At 40.0% G+C, this 19,614-nt stretch overlaps 1 protein-coding gene across 2 annotated transcripts in view; it reads left to right on the top strand.

The window, feature by feature from the left end:
• LOC112254211 (chemokine-like protein TAFA-2) overlaps positions 1-17,477 on the top strand; it is a 188,883-nt gene extending 171,406 nt beyond the window's left edge. For both annotated transcript variants that reach the window (XM_024426550.2, XM_024426549.2), the window contains exon 5: positions 16,240-17,477. In XM_024426550.2, the coding sequence (XP_024282318.1) occupies positions 16,240-16,251 (12 nt within the window). In that variant the 3' untranslated portion in view covers positions 16,252-17,477. The remainder of the gene's footprint in view (positions 1-16,239) is intronic.
• Positions 17,478-19,614: the final 2,137 nt, after the last annotated feature.

The raw sequence follows: 19,614 nt of genomic DNA, 5'->3' as shown, positions 1-19,614 counted from the left end.
ACACCTGTCAGCAACGGGTGTGGCTGGAATAGATGAATCCACTAATTTAAAGGGGTGTCCACATACTTTTGTATATATAGTGTACATATGACAGCTTGACAGTAGTCTCTAGTGATGAAGATGAACAATAAGCCTCCTGAAATAGAAAATGCACGTCTAAGGCTAAGACTACTGTATTTCCCAGCTCCGACAGGGGCTGAAAACATGCCCACCTAGGAGCGCCAACATTATCCTTAAACATCTCTTCCTGCCTGCCTACTGGTGTACAGAAAACTCTCGTGCTTCCTTCTGACCCACTTGCATTTGGCACTTGGATAAGAGAACAGGATTGGGTCGGGGCCTGCCCTTGAAAACATTTGAGTAGTCTTGGATGTAACTTCGAGAGAGTCAGCGAGGAAGCAAAACATTGGCAAAAAAGAGAAGATAAACCTCAACAATAAACAAGCTGAGCCATGCAGGTGGATGTTCAGAGCAGGATAGGGTGACTTCCAGAGATTAATAGAGGCTATGTGTGTCTGTGCTTTAGGGTGAGCGTGGGGTGGGTTAGGAGGGGGTTGTTTGTGACACAGTGGGCCCAGAGCCATCCATCACGACCCAGTGTTTGACTCACCAAACACCTGTACTTGAGCTGCCTTCTCCATTATTCATTGTGCTGAGGGCTTGGATGAGGCAGACCTTTTTATTTTAGCCAAGTTAATAATGTATACCCCTTCTCTCTCAAAGAGGGAGACAGAGAGGCAGGCATAGAGGCATGTGGCCTGGGGTGCAGGTGGCTGTTACAGTAAGTACTAGGGTTGGGAGGTATCCAGATTTTCATATCGTCCAGATTTTCCACATCGTCATACCGTCCTTTTCTCATCCCCAGATTTAAGGTATTACCGTTTTAGTACACAATCAGTCGCTTAAAAACGCAAAAAAAAGCCCATTGGGCGTCGATTACTATATAGAATGCTAACAAAATTAGCACAACTACAAGTGCATTTCCATAGAGCTTGCTAGTCATATATGCTAACGAGCACAAATTAAAATCAACTAATTGCAAAGACAGGCAATCTAGCTCATAAACTTATACAAGTATAGGTAGTATCTACCGAATGTAATTTTTGGCGAGTTTGCAAATGTAAGCAAGTGTGAATGAGAGACATTGATTGTGCAAATGAACAACATTTTGAGGGATAGAGCTTTTGTAAAAATGTACTTTTCATAGCAGGTTTACGTGAACTTACCCAGCAGATTATGGTAATTAATGTAGCAGGTTAGGAGAATTATGATAAGATAAGGAAAATTGTTAGGGTTAGCTAAAATGCAAAAAAACACAAAAAAACAAACATTTGACATCAATTTGACAAAAGCTGCATCTCATCTAGACATGAAATCACACTTTATTACCGTTAGGGCCAAGAACGGAGAGGAGAAAAAACTAAAGGAAATTAAGATACCAGTGGCAGCTGTACAGATAACTCATCCAAAGCACTTTGACTTCTCAAACAAAGCTAACACTATATGATGCCATATCCCCTTATTACTTTAGTTACTGTAACTAGCAAATTAAATCAAATACATAGCTGGACTCACCAGCTTCCGCTTTCTCACGTTGTGCTATTTACAAAGAAACACGTGACTGGCTCCGCTGTTCAGGAGAACTATGGTAAGCTTCATAAGGGAAAATAATGTGACAGGTGAAATGAAGAAAACGCAAACTGCTTTATATCCTAATGAATTGCACAAGTTGACTGCAGGTATTTACTTAAAAAGTAGTTCCATTTATTGAAAAATGTCCACTAATAGTTTTGAGGGTATTGACAACATTGAAAAACCCCTGGCTACTTCCAAATCCCCCGGTATACGGTATAAACGGTATACCGCCCAAGCCTACACTAAAGTAGGGCTTGACAGAACTTTTTAAGTGGGAAAAGTTGCACAATTGGTGGCTGACTAAGTACTTTTTTGCCCCACTGTATGGGCTATAACCCATTCACATTTATACTGAAAACTGGAAGTCTTCCAGTTTTCAGTATAAATGTGAATGGGTTATAGCCCATACAGTAGAAACGCATTGAATAACACATTGATAATTGGCAAAACAGATATTAAAACAATGTATCATAAGGAAGAAGGTTTTGACATGTCTATCCTATATCTGAGAGATGTAAGAAACCTTGTGTGTATCATAGAGCAGAACAACTGACACCTTCTTCATGAGAGTCTTCCCTTTTAATAATGGTGACATTTTAGTTTGTAGCTCCAACAGTCTCCTTCGAAATGAGGACATCCGTGACCTATGCCCTATTGCAGGGTGATTTTCTAAATTGTTTGTTTTAATATCTGTTTTTGTATATACAGTTGAAGTTAGAAGTTTACATACACTTAGGTTGGAGTAATTCAAACTCGTTTTTCAAACACTCCGCAAATTTCTTGTTAACAAACTATAGTTTTTGCGAGTTGGTTAGGACATTTAATTTGTGCATGACACAAGTCATTTTTCCAACAATTGTTTCCAGACAGATTATTTCACTTATCACAATTCCAGTGGGTTAGAAGTTGATTGTGCCTTTAAACAGCTTGGAAATCCCAGAAAATTATGTCATGGCTTTAGAAGCTTCTGATAGGCTAATTAACATAATTTGAGTCAATTGTAGGTGTACCTGTGGATGTATTTCAAGGCCTACCTTCAAACTCAATACCTCTTTGGAAAATCAAAAGAAACCAGCCAAAGAATTGTAGACCTCCACATGTCTGTTTCATCCTTTTGAGCAATTTCCAAACGCCTGAAGGTACAACGTTCATCTGTACAAACAATAGTACGCAAGTATAAACACCATGGGACCATGCAGCCATCGTACTGCTCAGGAAGGAGACACGTTCTGTATCCTAGATGAATGTACTTTGGTGCAAAAAGTGCAATTCAATCCCAGAACAACAGCAAAGGACCTTGTGAAGATGCTGGAGGAAACAGGTACAAAAGTATCTATATCCACAGTAAATGAGTCCTATATCTACATAACCTGAAAGGCTGCTCTGCAAGGAAGAAGTCACTGCTCCAAAACCGCCATAGAAAAGCCAGACTACGGTTTGTAACAAAGATCGTACTTTTTGGAGAAATGTCCTCTGGTCTGATGAAACAAATATTAAACTGTTTGTCCATAATGACCATCGTTATGTTTGGAGGAAAAAGGGGGACGCTTGCAAGCCAAAGATACCATCCCAACCATGAAGCACAGGGTTAGCAGCATCGTGTTGTGGGGGTGCTTTACTGCAGGAGGTACTGGTGCACCTTACAAAACAGATGGCATCATGAGGACGGAAAATTATGTGGATTTATTGAAGCAACATCTTAAGACATCAGCCAGGAAGTTAAAGCTTGGTCACAAATGGGTCTTCCAAATGGACAATGACCCCAAGCATACTTACAAAGTTGTGGCAAAACGGCTTAAGGACAACAAAGTCAAGGTATTGGAGTGGCCATCACAAAGCCCTGACCTCAATCCCATAGAAAAGTTGTGGGCAGAACTGAAAAGGTGTGTGTGAGCAAAGGAGGTCTACAAACCTGACTCAGTTACACCAGCTCTGTCAGGAGGAATGGGCCAACATTTACCCACTTATTTTGGGAGCTTGTGGAAGGCTACACGAAACATTTGACCCAAGTTAAACAATTTAAAGGCAATGCTACCAAATACTAATTGAGTGTATGTAAACTTCTGACCAACTGTGAATGTGATGAAAGAAATAATAGCTGAAATAAATCATTCTCTCTACTATTTTTCTGACATTTCACATTCTTAAAATAAAGTGGTGATCCTAGCTGACCTAAGACATGGAATTTTTACGAGGATTAAATGTCAGGAATTGTGAAAAACTGAGTTTAAATGTATTTGGCTAAGGTGTATGTAAACCTCCGACTTCAACTGTACATTGATTGGTTGATGAATGTTTATGCTACACAAAGATAAATAAAACTAAACCAATCTGTTAGTAGTTAGACTTATTGCACCGGTTACTGTGATGGTTGTTCCAAATTAGATCGTTGAGGTTCTTTCATTATTCAATCCTCCCTATTCTGGCAGTGATTCTGAATTCATGTTGCGGGTGATACCTCTTGTTGAATATCATAACTCTGGCTGGATTCCAATAGGAATTACACATAACTTTGCAAGTAAGTATAATGGGTCTCGCATGCCTGATGTGACCTGTAAACCAGGGGTTTCCTAACACAACTGTGTTAGGGTTTAACCAGTGCTTATTTTGTTATCGGGAAGTGCCGGAACAAGAAGTGAGAGCAAGAGTGGGGTGACCTGGGGAGCTCCGAGGTACCGGAACGCATGAGAAAAATATTACCTCTAAAATAAAGCTTTGAATGCATAGCATCGCATTTGCTTTGTGGCATAGACTAGTAAGAGGCACAGACGAGTATGTGGCCTAGCGTCCGGTAAATTTTGGGTCTTTTATAAACGCAATTCATATTTTTTTACATGACTGGAGACATTGGCATAATCTGTTTTAATGCCGCATTCAACTAGGAACTCTGAGCTGGGAAATCTCTGACTTTTGACTTCAGTGTGATCAAGACAACTGGGAAATCGTGAAAAAACGAGCTCCGACTGGGATAATTTTTTTGGAAAGGTCATCCAATTCGGAATTCCAAGGGAGGAACTCTGGCCTCTTTCTAGAGCTCAGACTTTCCAACCTGAAGACCACTGACGTCATAATTCATTTTTTTCCCTCCAGATTTCCCAGTTGTCTTGAAAGCACCATAATACTGCACAAATGATCGAAATGACACACTACTTTGACGCTGACTGAGAATCTGAGATCAATGGAAATGACCTTGTCTTGAATCTATCATTAGCCTAGGCTAGGTGTGTGGAGACACATATTGTATGCTACAATATGAAGAGGAAATGATAGTCCTAAAAAGAAAATCCAGTTTCACTGACTCTCCCAATGATGCGCAGCTCACTTGCTGGTGATGGCCTATGCTCTCATTTGAAAAGCCTCTCTCTTGTTTTACTTACTTTGTAAAACAATATTTGGAAGGTGATCAAATATTTTGGTAGCCTACAGCTGACATATTAGAGTCTTTTCTTTTCAGCAGGAGCCATTTGCTTTCTAACCTTTGTTTCCCAACGATTGAAGGCTTTTTGAAATACTGCGAATAGCCAGTTTTGTCTGCATGCTGTTTGTTCACTGACAGATTGACGAGTGTTCCCGACTGTAGGCTATGCCTTGTTATCGGACTACACTCCACAGCTAGGCTATTTGTAAAATAAGCTATCGATCCTCTGTGGTAGTTTTTTTTGCCACTGTTCTTTCAGAACAGACAGCAGTACTGTCGCTCAATAACTTTGGCAGCTCCTCCAGAACCCTTTGCGAAACTATGATTCTATTAGGAAATAAATTATGAAGTGCAATGCTGAAGAGATTAATGTTGCAGGCTCATGTCTATCAGAGCAGAAGGGGATAGATCATAGAAAGTGAATTTCAATCTAGTTATGTGATTTTTACATTGCACAAGAGGTACCGATTCCTGACAAATAGGTTCTGGAACAAAACAGTCCAAAACCTTCAAGGTGCCGGATCCTGTTCCAGCAGGATCTGGCTCAAATTAAGCCCTGGGTATAACTAGACCCTCAGCGAAAGGACTTATGAGATACAGAAAAGGGGAAAGTTTGGACACACCTACTCATTCAAGTGTTTTTTCTTTATTTTACTATTTTGTACATTGTAAAATAGTAGTGAAGACATCAAAACCAAAAATGTTAACCAAATCCATATACATGTTATATTTGAGATTCTTCAAAGTAGCCACCCTTTGCGTTGATGACAGCTTTACACACGCTTGGCATTCTCTCAACTAGCTTCATGAGGAATGCTTTTTCCAACCGTCTTTAAGGAGTTCCCACATATATTGAGAACTTGTTGGCTGCTTTTCCTTCACTCTGCGGTCCAACTCATCCCGAAACATCTCAATTGGATTGAGGTTGGCTGATTGTGGAGGCCAGTTCATCTGATGCAGCACTCCATCACTCTCCTTCTTGGTGAAATAGTCCTTACACAGCCTGGAGGTGTGTTTTGGGTCATTGCCATGTTGAAAAACAAATTATAGTCCCACTAAGCGCAAACCAGATGGCGTATCGCTGCAGAATGCTGTGGTAGCCATGCTGGTTAAGTGTGCCTTGAATTCAACAAATCACCAACAGTGTCACCAGTAAAGCACCTTCACAACATCACACCTCCACCTCCATGCTTCACAGTGGGAACCACACATGCTGAAATCATCCGTTCACTTACTCTGCATCTCACAAAGACACGGCGGTTGGAACCAAAAATCGCACTATTGGACTCATCAGACCAAAGGACATATTTCCACCGGTCTAATGTCCATTGCTCGTGTTTCTTGGCCCAAGCAAGTATCTTCTTCTTATTGGTGTCCTTTAGTGATGGTTTCTTTGCAGCAATTCAACCATGGCCTGATTCACGCTGTCTCCTCTGAACAGTTGATGTTGTGATGTGTCTGTTACTTGAACTCTGAAGCATTTATTTGGGCTGCAGTTTCTGAGGCTAGTAACTATAGGTGCAGTTAATGCAAATGAACACTTTCTGTCTCCTAGAGATGAATTTACTCTGGTGCGAAAAGTGCAAATCAATCCCCCAGAACAACAGCACAAGACCTTGTGAAGAAGCTGGAGGAAACAGGTACTTTTTGGGTTACCACATGAATCCATATGTGTTATTTCATAGTTTTGATGTCTTCCCTTTTATTGTACAATGTAGAAAGTACAAATAAAGAAAAACCCTTGAATGAGTAGGTGTGTCCAAACTTTTGACTGGTACTGTATATAATATATGCCATAAATCATTTAATTGTAAAGGCCAATAACGCTGGTGGAACTGTTCATAGAGGGTTCTAGGAAGAACCTTTAGAATGATAAAATTGTTTTTGTTAGAACCCTTCACAGAAGGTTCTAGGTAGAACCATATACAGGGGGTTCTACGAAGAACCCTACATATATGTTTTTTTAGGTAGAACTGTCTGCAAAGGGTTCTACCTAGCACCAAAATGGGCTCCCCCATGAGGACAAACCAAAGAACCCTGTATGGTTCCACATAGCACCTCTTTCTAAGAGTGCAGGGGTTAGAAGCCTGTCAGTAAGGTCATGGGTCATACCCTCACCCCCGCTTTCACATCATATCAATCAACACACATCGCACCTAAAAAGCGGTGCACAGAGCCAATTCTCAGGAAGGTATTAATGATGTTACTTTTAGAAATAATTACCTGCATGTTGGTGATGAGAAGATGTAAGGTTGTATAAGACCTATACAAAGGGCTTTTTGTGTTTGGACTAAGAGCTGAGTGGAATAGCTTGAATGAATCCGGGACCTTAGGACCCATGGCCGTTGTTTGTATACAGTAGGTCCACTGTCGTGTAAGAGTTTACTTTTTATTCATTGTAAGCCTTGCCTCACGTGATGTTACGTGGTTGAGAACTCAATGCTAGTGCAGATATGTCAATCCCACTGTCAATCAAATCCTATTGTATTTTGATAAAAATCATTTGACAGGTTTGAGAGGGTTAAAGGAAAACCAAAAATGATATTTTTGTATTTATTTCATTAGTCCATTAATGATATAGTTCCAAAATGTTTTCTGTGTCAGCAATCAAGTTTTCAGTATATTTAACTTTCAAAATATAGAAATACAGCTGGTATGATTCATTTCACATCATATTTTTTTCTCTTTAAGCGCTGGGGGTTCGAGTGTAAAGTTTGCTAACAGTTTCATGTAATCCCATTCCATGATATCATGGCAATGGATGAGGCCTTTATGTAAATGTGGGCCCACATTAATGTGTATGATTCAATATGTAAAGCTGTGTGAAATCATATCCTCCTTTCAAAACAATTTCATACCAAACATTTACACAAATTAGCTTTTACATTTCATTTTTACCACAGACAATGTGCCTCTAACAGCAATTGAATTAAAACTTCTTCGGAGGGTAACCTGCTAGACGGTTGAGCTAACGTAGGCTAATGCGATTACCATGAGGTTGTAAGTAACAAGAACATTTCCCGGGACATAGACAAAGCATCACTGCACTCACTGTATATAGACTTTTTGTTTTCTTTTGTTCTACTGTATTATTGACTCTGTTTAGTTTATTCCATGTGTAACTCTGTGTTGTTGTAGGTGTCGAATTGCTATGCTATGCAGTTGCAAATGAGAACTTGTTCTCAACTAGCCTACCTGGTTAAATAAAGGTGAAATAAATAAAAATAAAATAAAATATCTGATATTGGCAGACAGCTTAAATTATTGTTAATCTGACTGTCCAATTTACAGTAGCTATTGCAGTGGAAGAATACCATTTGAGGAGAGTGCACAGTTCTGAAAAGTTATTAATAAACAATTTAGGCACATTTGGGCAGTCTTGATACAACCTTTTGAACAGAAATGCAATGGTTCATTGGATCAGTCGTAAAACGTGCACATACACTGATTCCATCCAGTGGCCAACATATAAATTGCACCTGGGCTGGAATAATACATTATGGCCTTTCTCTTGCAATTCAAATATGGTACAAAAAAAGGGGGGAGGTTTCTTTGTTATCTTTTACCAGATCTAATGTGTTATATTCTCCTACATTCCTTTCACATTTCCTCAAACTTCAAAGTGTTTCCTTTCAAATGGTACCAAGAATATGCATATCCTTGCTTCAAGCAGTTAGATTTGGGTATGTCATTTTAGGCGAAAATTGAAAAAAAGGGGCCGATCCTTAAGAGGTGTTAAGCTGTCTGTGTTAGTGAAACTTTTTTTTTACACATTGTCAGTACATAACAATACACTGCTGTAAATGGACCCCCACCCATACACCATGTAGAAACACTGGTAACCTATAGACTCTACAGTGCCTTGCGAAAGTATTCGGCCCCCTTGAACTTTGCGACCTTTTGCCACATGTCAGGCTTTAAAGATATAAAACTGTATTTTTTTGAAGAACAAGTGGGACACAATTTATTGGACATTTATTTCAAACTTTTTTAACAAATCAAAAACTGAAAAATTGGGTGTGCAAAATTATTCAGCCCCTTTACTTTCAGTGCAGCAAACTCTCTCCAGAAGTTCAGTGAGGATCTCTGAATGATACAATGTTGACCTAAATGACTAATGATGATAAATACAATCCACCTGTGTGTAATCAAGTCTCCGTATAAATGCACCTGCACTGTGATAGTCTCAGAGGTCCGTTAAAAGCGCAGAGAGCATCATGAAGAACAAGGAACACACCAGGCAGGTCCGAGATACTGTTGTGAAGAAGTTTAAAGCCAGATTTGGATACAAAAAGATTTCCCAAGCTTTAAACATCCCAAGGAGCACTGTGCAAGCGATAATATTGAAATGGAAGGAGTATCAGACCACTGCAAATCTACCAAGACCTGGCAGTCCCTCTAAACTTTCAGCTCATACAAGGAGAAAACTGATCAGAGATGCAGCCAAGAGGCCCATGATCACTCTGGATGAACTGCAGAGATCTACAGCTGAGGTGGGAGACTCTGTCCATGGGACAACAATCAGTCGTATATTGCACAAATCTGGCCTTTATGGAAGAGTGGCAAGAAGAAAGCCATTTCTTCAAGATATCCATAAAAAGTGTTGTTTAAAGTTTGCCACAAGCCACCTGGGAGACACACCAAACATGTGGAAGAAGGTGCTCTGGTCAGATGAAACCAAAATTGAACTTTTTGGCAACAATGCAAAACGTTATGTTTGGCGTAAAAGCAACACAGCTCATCACCCTGAACACACCATCCCCACTGTCAAACATGGTGGTGGCAGCATCATGGTTTGGGCCTGCTTTTCTTCAGCAGGGACAGGGAAGATGGTTAAAATTGATGGGAAGATGGATGGAGCCAAATACAGGACCATTCTGGAAGAAAACCTGATGGAGTCTGCAAAAGACCTGAGACTGGGACGGAGATTTGTCTTCCAAATCCAAAACATAAAGCAAAATCTACAATGGAATGGTTAAAAAATAAACATATCCAGGTGTTAGAATGGCCAAGTCAAAGTCCAGACCTGAATCCAATCGAGAATCTGTGGAAAGAACTGAAAACTGCTGTTCACAAATGCTCTCCATCCAACCTCACTGAGCTCGAGCTGTTTTGCAAGGAGGAATGGGAAAAAATGTCAGTCTCTCAATGTGCAAAACTGATAGAGACATACCCCAAGCGACTTACAGCTGTAATCGCAGCAAAAGGTGGGGCAACAAAGTATTAACTGAAGGGGGCTGAATAATTTTGCACGCCCAATTTTTAAGTTTTTGATTTGTTAAAAAAGCTTGAAATATCCAATAAATGTCTTTCCACTTCATGATTGTGTCCCACTTGTTGTTGATTCTTCACAAAAAATACAGTTTTATATCTTTATGTTTGAAGCCTGAATTGTGGCAAAAGGTCGCAAAGTTCAAGGGGGCCGAATACTTTCGCAAGGCACTGTATATAATATACAGTGGGGATGCTACTATTTCAGAAGGTCTGGTCACACAAATTGGCAAAGGTCCGGATGGATATTGTAATTTATTGGCGTAGTAACAAACCTCCAAATCAAGACCCATGGAGCCCAAACATTTAAAATAATTTCACACCCCTCTTATTGGTCTAGAGAACATTTAGCAGTTTTAAAGCTAATTTCCTGCAATTCTACACATTTTGCCATATCTTATATGTGTTCATATGATACCTGAGTGACTCAACAAAATCAATGGGGACTCCCTGGGGTTCAATGCTGCTGGGCACGTGATCTGGCCATGATAAGTACAAGATGTAGATAGCTGGTTAGCTGAACTAACCTGCTAGCTAACATGGGCTAGCTGATCAACTGGACATATCTGACAGGTTATAAATAGCTTTCTAATGTCTGTCAGTGAATGACATTCCAAGAGGATGACTGCCCTTGCACTACCACATTTCAAAAGCCTGACTGAGTCCCCCCAAAAAAAAAACAATTAGCCATCTGCTTTTGAGTATGGCTGATATACATCCTTTTAATAGTTTGGGAGATAAAAGATACCATCTGGTAATTCCATCAATACCGAAGTAGTCGATATATGGCCTGAAAGATGCCCTAAATCATTGTATCGATCATTGATCTGTTTCTTAAGGACCATGAGGCTCTGTCTGAAATCTGAGATTGACTCTGCAGTTTGGGCTTTTAGGGCACCAGTAAAGACAGTGGAATGAGACCCTCTACCTTTTGATGACTCTTTTACAACTTTCACAGATAGACAAGACACTTTCTGTAGGCAAGCCAATAATTGACTATATTTCACTGCATAGAACCCCTAAAAGATTATGAAATCCGTACAGTCGATAAGTAGAGAACAAAATCAAAATAACAAAGATTGTGCTTCTTTATCAGTGGTAAGCATTTGTTCGTTTGTCCGTGATGCTTTGAATCGGGTTAGTTTGAGCCTGACTAGTCAAGTGCGGTCTTTTATCCCTTTATAGGCCTACACAGCTTAAGCATCAAAACCTCCTTTGTTCTTCTTTCCATTCGTGTGGTTCGCCCACTGGTAACCCCGGTCTCCTCCACAAAACCCTCACATCAGCACCCGAAACTGCTCTCACATAACTAGCATGTAAATTGTTTTTCATTATATGATTCTCTAGGTGTTTAAACCTGATCACATATTGCGTGGATATAACTAGAATTCCAATATGCAGCAGCATAGCAATATAATAAGAATATGTAACACCTTTTGTTGTCATATGGGTCTGGTTACTCGTTATGGAATATAAGTCAGGACTTATCCACTTTTTTGGCATTTCATTCTTCTAGTAGCTTCGTACTGTAGGATGCATGCTTTGACAATCTGTGGTGTAGCTAATGGTGAGACTGGAGAACCTGCTGGCTTGTACGCATTGAGCCTCTTCTGTTTGAAGACTTCACGCAGTGTCCTGGAATGGAACCAAACCACACAGTCACTCCTCTCCACACGCACATACACACACGACCAGCATCCTGACGAGTGTCACTGCCATGTGAAGATTAAACTGTGCCTCCTGAAACAGCGAGGGGTGAGTCTTATGTTCCCTGTTTCAGTGCCCGTGAACAAAATTACAGGCCAATGTATTTTTAGTTATTAGATGTTTGTGTGTGTGAAATCTGAGAGTGAGAGTGAGACCCTCCATGGCCCGACTGGGATGAGGCATACCTTGGAACAGTGTGCTGTGGGGCACTGACACCTCATGTCACCTGACACTACCGCTTTCCAGGCCAAGACCGTGGAGCCCCTGCCACTCGGTAATTGAATGACACTAATAGGTGCCCAGACACAAATAGGAACACCCATGCATGCGTGTGCCACTCTCTGATAACAAGCCCCACTTATAATTATGGATACTAGGGGCTCTAGTTTCAGCTGCTGTTAAGGCGGCGCTAGTGTCAAACACATGATAGTTTGCAATTTTGTCATGTAAACACTGGCACACTGGCATTTTCGAGCTCTAACACCAGGGTTGGTAAGTTACCTGTCTTGTATTAGCTTGCTTGCGCTGAGGTGGGAGGGTGGAAATATTTAAAGCGTGTCATTAAAAACATGCACCAATGTGTCAATTTCAAGCAGCCCTACTGGTGATATTTAAGACTTACCAAAAGCGGGTTTTAGCGGAAATGTTTCGGAACATCAAGTTATTGCGATTGCTTATTATTGCGATTGTTATTGAGACTGCTTATCGTTTTTCCTTGGTGTTGAAGCCGCTTGAAGTCTAGGCTATATTTCCCTGTTTGTTTGTTTGTCTTTCATGTGGCAAAGTCACAAACAGATCATATCAATGGCGATGGTAAACTAATCTTATTATAACGTTTGGGCAATGTCCAATTGTCAATGGCTCAAACACACAGTGAATTTTCGAAATGTGAATGCAATGTGTGCAGATGATTATTTCCATGTTGAAGCCAATGTTTGTTGTAACTAGGCCTATTGTAGGGTTACTGTATACTCTTCAAAAAACCTTCAATGGATAGGACAAACATCCATGCCTCCTGCCGAAGATGTGATTGATAATATCATGCTTCTGACCCAATCCTATTTAGAAATATTGTTGTTTAAAAAAAACAGATGGATTGTTTTTTGTTTAATTTGATTAAAAAACACATTTTATTAGAAAGATTCACCATCCATTGGTTTATGTTCAGAATGTACAGTGCCTTCAGAAAGTATTCATACCCCTTCACTTTTTCCACATTTTGTTACGTTACAGCTGTATTCAAAAATGTATTACATTATTGGATTTTCTCATCAATCCACACGCAATACCCCATAATTGTCACGCCCTGACCTTAGATAACCTTTTATTTCTCTATTTTGGTTAGGCCAGGGTGTGACTAGGGTGGGTAGTCTAGTTTTTTATGTTCTATGTTGGCCTGGTATGGTTCCCAATCAGAGGTAGCTGTCTATCATTGTCTCTGATTGGGGGTCATATTTAGGCAGTCTTTTCCCACCTGTTGTTTGTGCGATCTTGATTTTGTATTGTTGCTTTTTAGCCCTACAAAACTGTGCGTTTTCGTTTGTTACTCTTTCTTGTTTTGTGCCGGTCATCATAAATAAAAAATGATTAACCTACCCCACGCTGCATCTTGGTCCGACCATCCTTCCAACAAAGATTGTTACAATAATGACAATAATAAGTGAAAACAGTTTAGAAATGTTTGCAAATTTATTAACAACAAAAAACAGAAATACCTTATTTACTTCTCATAAGTATTCAGACCTTTTGCTATGAGACTCGAAATTGAGCTCAGGTGCATCCTGTTTGAAATTGAGCATCCTTGAGATGTTTCTACAACTTGATTGAAGTCCACCTGTGGTAAATTCAATTGATTGGACATGATTTGGAAAGACACACACCTGTCTATATAAGGTCACACTGTTGGCAGTGCATGTCAGAGCAAAAACCAGCCCATGAGGTCAAAGAAATTGTCCGTAGAGCTCCGAGACAGGATTGTGTCATGCCACAGATCTGGGGAAGATTACCAAAACATATTTGCAGCATTGAAGGTCCCCAAAAACACAGTGGCCTCCATCATTCTTAAATGGAAGAAGTTTGGAACCACCAATACTTTTCTTAGAGCTGGCCGCCCAGGCAAACTGAACAATCGGGGGAGAAGGGCCTTGGTCAGGGAGGTGACCAAGAACCTGATGGTCACTCTGATAGAGCTCTAGAGTTCCTCTGTGGAGATGGGAGAACCTTCCAGAAGGACAACCATCTTTCTAGCACTCCACCAGCCGTTTGTGATAGAGTGCCCTCTTCACGACTGCTACTCCCTGTTTGTTTGTTACCTATGCATAGTCACTTCGCTCCCCACCTACATGTACAGATTACCTCAACTAGTCTGTACTCCTTTACACGGACTCGGTACCGGCTCCCCCTGTACATAGCCTCGTTATTGTTATTCTTATTGTGTTTTTTATTTTAGCCTACTTGGTAAATATTTTCTTCTTGAACTGCACTGTTGGTTAAGGGCTTGTAAGTAAGCATTTCGCGGTAAAGTCTACACTTGATATTCGGCGCATGTGGCAAATAAAGTTTGATTTGGATACTTATGTAAATTATTTTTTCAGGTTTGTATTGTTTGTTTTAAAAAAACGTTTTTGCTTTGTCTTTATGGGGTATTGTGTATAGATTGATGAGGGAAAAAAACGATTTCATCTATTTAGAATAAGGCTGTAACGTAACAAAATGTGGAAAAAGTCAAGGGGTCAAGGCACTATATATGGCTCGAATGCAATGCAATTTCATCTGCTATTTCCAGAGAAGTGCAAATATGATCTGTAAAATGGTTCCATGATGTTTATAAGACATTACATTTGGGAGCAGTATAACAGTGAGTGGACATTCACCCTCTCTCTTTATTTTGGATCTTTGTCGAGCTCCTGTGAACATTTTTGATGTGCGTAAAACCCTCCATAGTCTGTCTGTATTATACGCCCATGGGGAGCAATTATGGTGCCTGGAACTGTATTTAGACAGCCTATTTAAAATAAGTTGTTTCATTTTCATTATAATTGTATTAGTCATACAAAGTCATTTTAGGCCTTATCAATAGCCTAGTGAATTTAATATTGCTTATTGACTATGTTTGTCATGTATATGTCCCAATTGCAATTTACAGTAGTCCTAGACCCTTTATCAGTGTGAATGCTGTAGCCTATGTTTAACAATGTATTTCCATATTGAAGCAATACAATTCGAACAATGTGTACTGCAAACATGTTCAACATACAATTTAGCAAGTATGAGGCAGGCTATTTAACAAACTAAGCTATAACGGAATAACATTCGAATTGGAGTTGATGACAACGCAATACATAAACGATCGTAAACACACAACTTGAAGCAACCACATTTAGCCATGGAGCACGTTGACACACCCACAACATGTTTATTCATCAAAATCCAGCCCGTTCGCACCACCGCCAGCTACTGCACCTATATTCCGATTGTGAAAATAGCTCAAATATTTTATGACATACCCCTGAACCTATAATTCTATTTTTGAATTAAACTAGGGCTCTAAATGTGTATTCTACTTAAAGGGCAAAACACCAAAGAGAGGACAACTAACATCATTCCTTTTATGACCATGAAAACAGCAAAGATGGCACATGCCATAGTTACTGTACTTTGTGAGGGCCCTTTGGATTAATATTCAGTGAAATACTTATGCTCGCAGGGTGTCAAAATGGATCATGTGCCTCATGTTTTGAAATCAATCTACACCATTACCGTGTGTACAGTACATCTCATTACATAAAACCTACCAGACCTACTGTACCATTTCTGACATACACTACACTACACTATTTGACTCGGACACCCTAGGACAGGTGGGTGATGGTCGTGACAGCTGGGGATTCAAACACAGCCTGGTGTATGCAGCACGTTTGACAGATTGATCTACACAATAAGACAGATATATATTTACACAGTAATAGACAGTGTGGTGTGGTGCTTAGTACTTAGAGATGGACCTTTTGGAATAAACAACGCTCCATCCATGTTGTGTAATTAATCACTCAATCTTCTTATCGTGGGTTTGTAGTCCAGCAGCGGGGTCAGATTGACTGAGGTTTTTACACACTGCCATGTGTCATAAATAGCACCAAATCCTAGTTTAAATCTGTAGCGTTGCCCATTAGTATTAACTAACATCCTGCTATCTCCCCTGTTTACAGGTCACACGATAGTGCTGTCTGTCCTGGATCTGAAGACTTGGCATCAGTCATCTCTTCCTTGACAGAAACCACAGGGACTTCTTGGATGTGAAGACTATGTATTGAAGGATTGTGGGATGGAACCAGGGACCAATAAGGGAAAAAAAGGAAACACTGAAATTCCACTGTATGGATGCAGAGCAGAGACTTGACTTGGAGATCCCATAGAACCACCTATCCAGACTACTGGACTACTGATTAGATCCCATAGAACCACCTATCCAGACACTGGACTACTGATTAGATCCCATAGAACCACCTATCCAGACACTGGACTACTGATTAGATCCCATAGAACCACCTATCCATACACTGGACTACTGATTTAGATCCCATAGAACCACCTATCCAGACTACTGGACTACTGATTAGATCCCATAGAACCACCTATCCAGACTACTGGACTACTGATTAGATCCCATAGAACCACCTATCCAGACTACTGGACTACTGATCAGATCCCATAGAACCACCTATCCAGACTACTGGACTACTGATCAGATCCCATAGAACCACCTATCCAGACTACTGGACTACTGATCAGATCCCATAGAACCACCTATACAGACTACTGGACTACTGATTAGATCCCATAGAACCACCTTATCCAGACTACTGGACTACTGATTAGATCCAATTCCTAGCCATTATTGTTTATGTTTTTTCCTCCAATGAACTGCTACAGTAGGAGATCCAAACCTGCAAGGTATTTATTCAGTAAAAACAAAAACTGTGGATTATGCAAGCAAGATAAACCTTAATGCGAAACATGTGACGTGACATTTTCAAATATTTTTCCTCTTTTTGCCACAGAGAAGCTCAATGACTCCAAAACAAAGTGTTTGTGTTCGAGATTTAGATCATAAGCATATCCATTTATTTTTAACTGTATGAAGCAGACATCTCTTCTTTTTAAGGTTTTAGATTTTTTTTAAAGCATTAAGTGTTTGGTTTTAGTAATTCTGTTGGACTGTCAGGTCTGCTTTTGAAGACTTGAGACATCAAAGAAGATGCCACAGTGAAAAATAGTACTAACTACTATGTTGCAGTGCTTGAATTAAAGGCACCATGGTTTCAACAAACCAATTAAAATGACATTAAGCTGAACTCCAACTGTTTTAATATCTGTTTTTAATAGCCTGGTGACCAACATTGAGTAAAAGTGTCAGTATTATCTCAATAAACCTATGTCAAAAGGATGTCACTGAATCGAGAAAGGGTTTGGTTTTGTATCATAGTTTCAAATGTCTCTACAACTAAATACATTTTACGAAATCGCCAACGTCACCTTTACAAGACAACCAAATAACGTACAGACAAAATAACAACCAAAAGAAATGCAACACCGAATTGTGCATACAACTGCCACATTACAGGCACTTGTTTGAGCTATATCAGCACAGTACTGTATGTCAAACTTAATGTGAGGCCGGATAACAACAACACTAAAAGGGGTCATTCTTACATTGTTCTGTCATGAGGGTTGATGATGCATTTTGAAAACAAAGGTCAGAAAATGGAAAACCATGAACTGCTTGGAAAGGAAAGATGTCAGTGAAACTCAATCTTACTGCACTGACGTCATAGCACCTCTCCCACTGCTGAAGCTCAAATACTTTCATTCTTTGGGAAACCATGAACTGCCACAGAGGTCAGCATTATGCATTCATTCCCTTAGATTACATGATTTATATTCAGACGGTGTAACCAAAAAAATCCTGTTTACATCGGTGTCACAGTCCCTCACAGCCTCTGTGGGACATGTCTTGTGTAAGGCAAGGGTAATGCTATTAGCATAATAGAATTTTCCAAGGATCCACACTGGAACTAATTTACAATTAGTCAGTCCTGCAAATAGTGGAATAATTGAAGGGGAAAAGCACTCAGAATTAATTTAGAGTTGTGTTCATCAAAGAGCTCCGATCTCAACAATGCCAAATCCAGAGATGGATCCAAATCATAATTTTCTGTTGATATGCTGTACCATCAACCCAGTATTTTTGATTTCTATACCCAACAAGTAATTAATGGACAGGATTAGACTATAAATGGCACTCTGCCCCACCCCCTCCCCCTTTCATGATGAAATGTGCATGGCAATTCAAAATAATAATAAAGCATATTTTTGTTGTTGTTGTTGTTGATATTTTGCTGTAAAATAGTAAACAAGAAATCTGGTCCTGCTGCTTGAGTGACCCACAATGCAGTAGTACTAGTACACCTTTATTGTCATGAAGGGCAACCAACTAAAATGGTCAACTTTTAGTCCCCATTACCCTGCCATCTTCCAAAGTTGATAAACAAAAGCCCGTTTGCACAAAGCTGCTTCAGCATTCTGAGCGATTTCCTGTTGGGATTTCTCACAGGCGTCTTCCTAAAATTCGTAGTGCATGTCATTAAAAACTTAAAGAAAATAAACCGGCTATGCAATTCAGGACGCTCAGTCTTGAGCAGGGGGAGGAACCAAGTGGGGCATCCTCAGCCTCCGTCCTGCCTGCTGTACCGTCTGACTGTTTTGTGTTACAGCCATAAGCTGTGGGGGGCAAGGGTGAATAGCACATTCGTACATTTCCACACCGATATATATATACTGCCATTATCATTTCTGATATCCTTATCAACATACAGCTCCATTCCCCTCCCTGTGTAAACCAAACACAGGTTAGAGACAAGCAGGCATCTCACAGGAAGAACAGATATATACGGAGGACACGGGTGGAGCTGGGCTGATTATCCTCCTATGGTCTACCTAACGCCAGAAAACCCTGTAATGTCAGGATATGTAACCTTATAATTTGGGGTTCTGCTTCTACTGTAATGGTAAGGATAATTGAGACATGAATATCATATACAGTATCTGTTATTCACAGATGGTTCCCGGGCATGCATTGGTGCCTGTATTTATGGAAATGAATATATGTATGTGTTTATCAACGTCATTAGAGATGCCGTGTTGTCGGATACATCAGGGACATATTTGATGAAGTGTAAATTGACTTGTGTAACATCTGTAGGTGTGGGAGTGGTTGAGGTGGTGCATTTAGAGATTACTGCTCAGTAAAGGTTCAGTGGTGAGGAATAACATCCTTAGAGAGAATAAACTTTTAAAATAGCTACACTTTAGAGTGGAAGCTAGATATCTTTTTATACTACAAAAATATAGGGCAAAACACACATCACAACAAGAGAGACACCACAACACTACATAAAGAGAGACCTAAGACAACAACATAGCATGGCAGCAACACATGAAAACACAGCATGGTAGAAACACATGACAACAACATGGTAGCGACACAACATGACAGCAGCACAACATGGTAGCAGCACAATACA

Source organism: Oncorhynchus tshawytscha, linkage group LG07, assembly GCF_018296145.1.
Source record: "Oncorhynchus tshawytscha isolate Ot180627B linkage group LG07, Otsh_v2.0, whole genome shotgun sequence".
NCBI classification, from domain to species: Eukaryota; Metazoa; Chordata; class Actinopteri; order Salmoniformes; family Salmonidae; genus Oncorhynchus; species Oncorhynchus tshawytscha.
The sequence above is the reverse complement of the archived record's forward strand: the minus strand, read 5'-3'. Positions and strand labels throughout refer to the sequence as shown.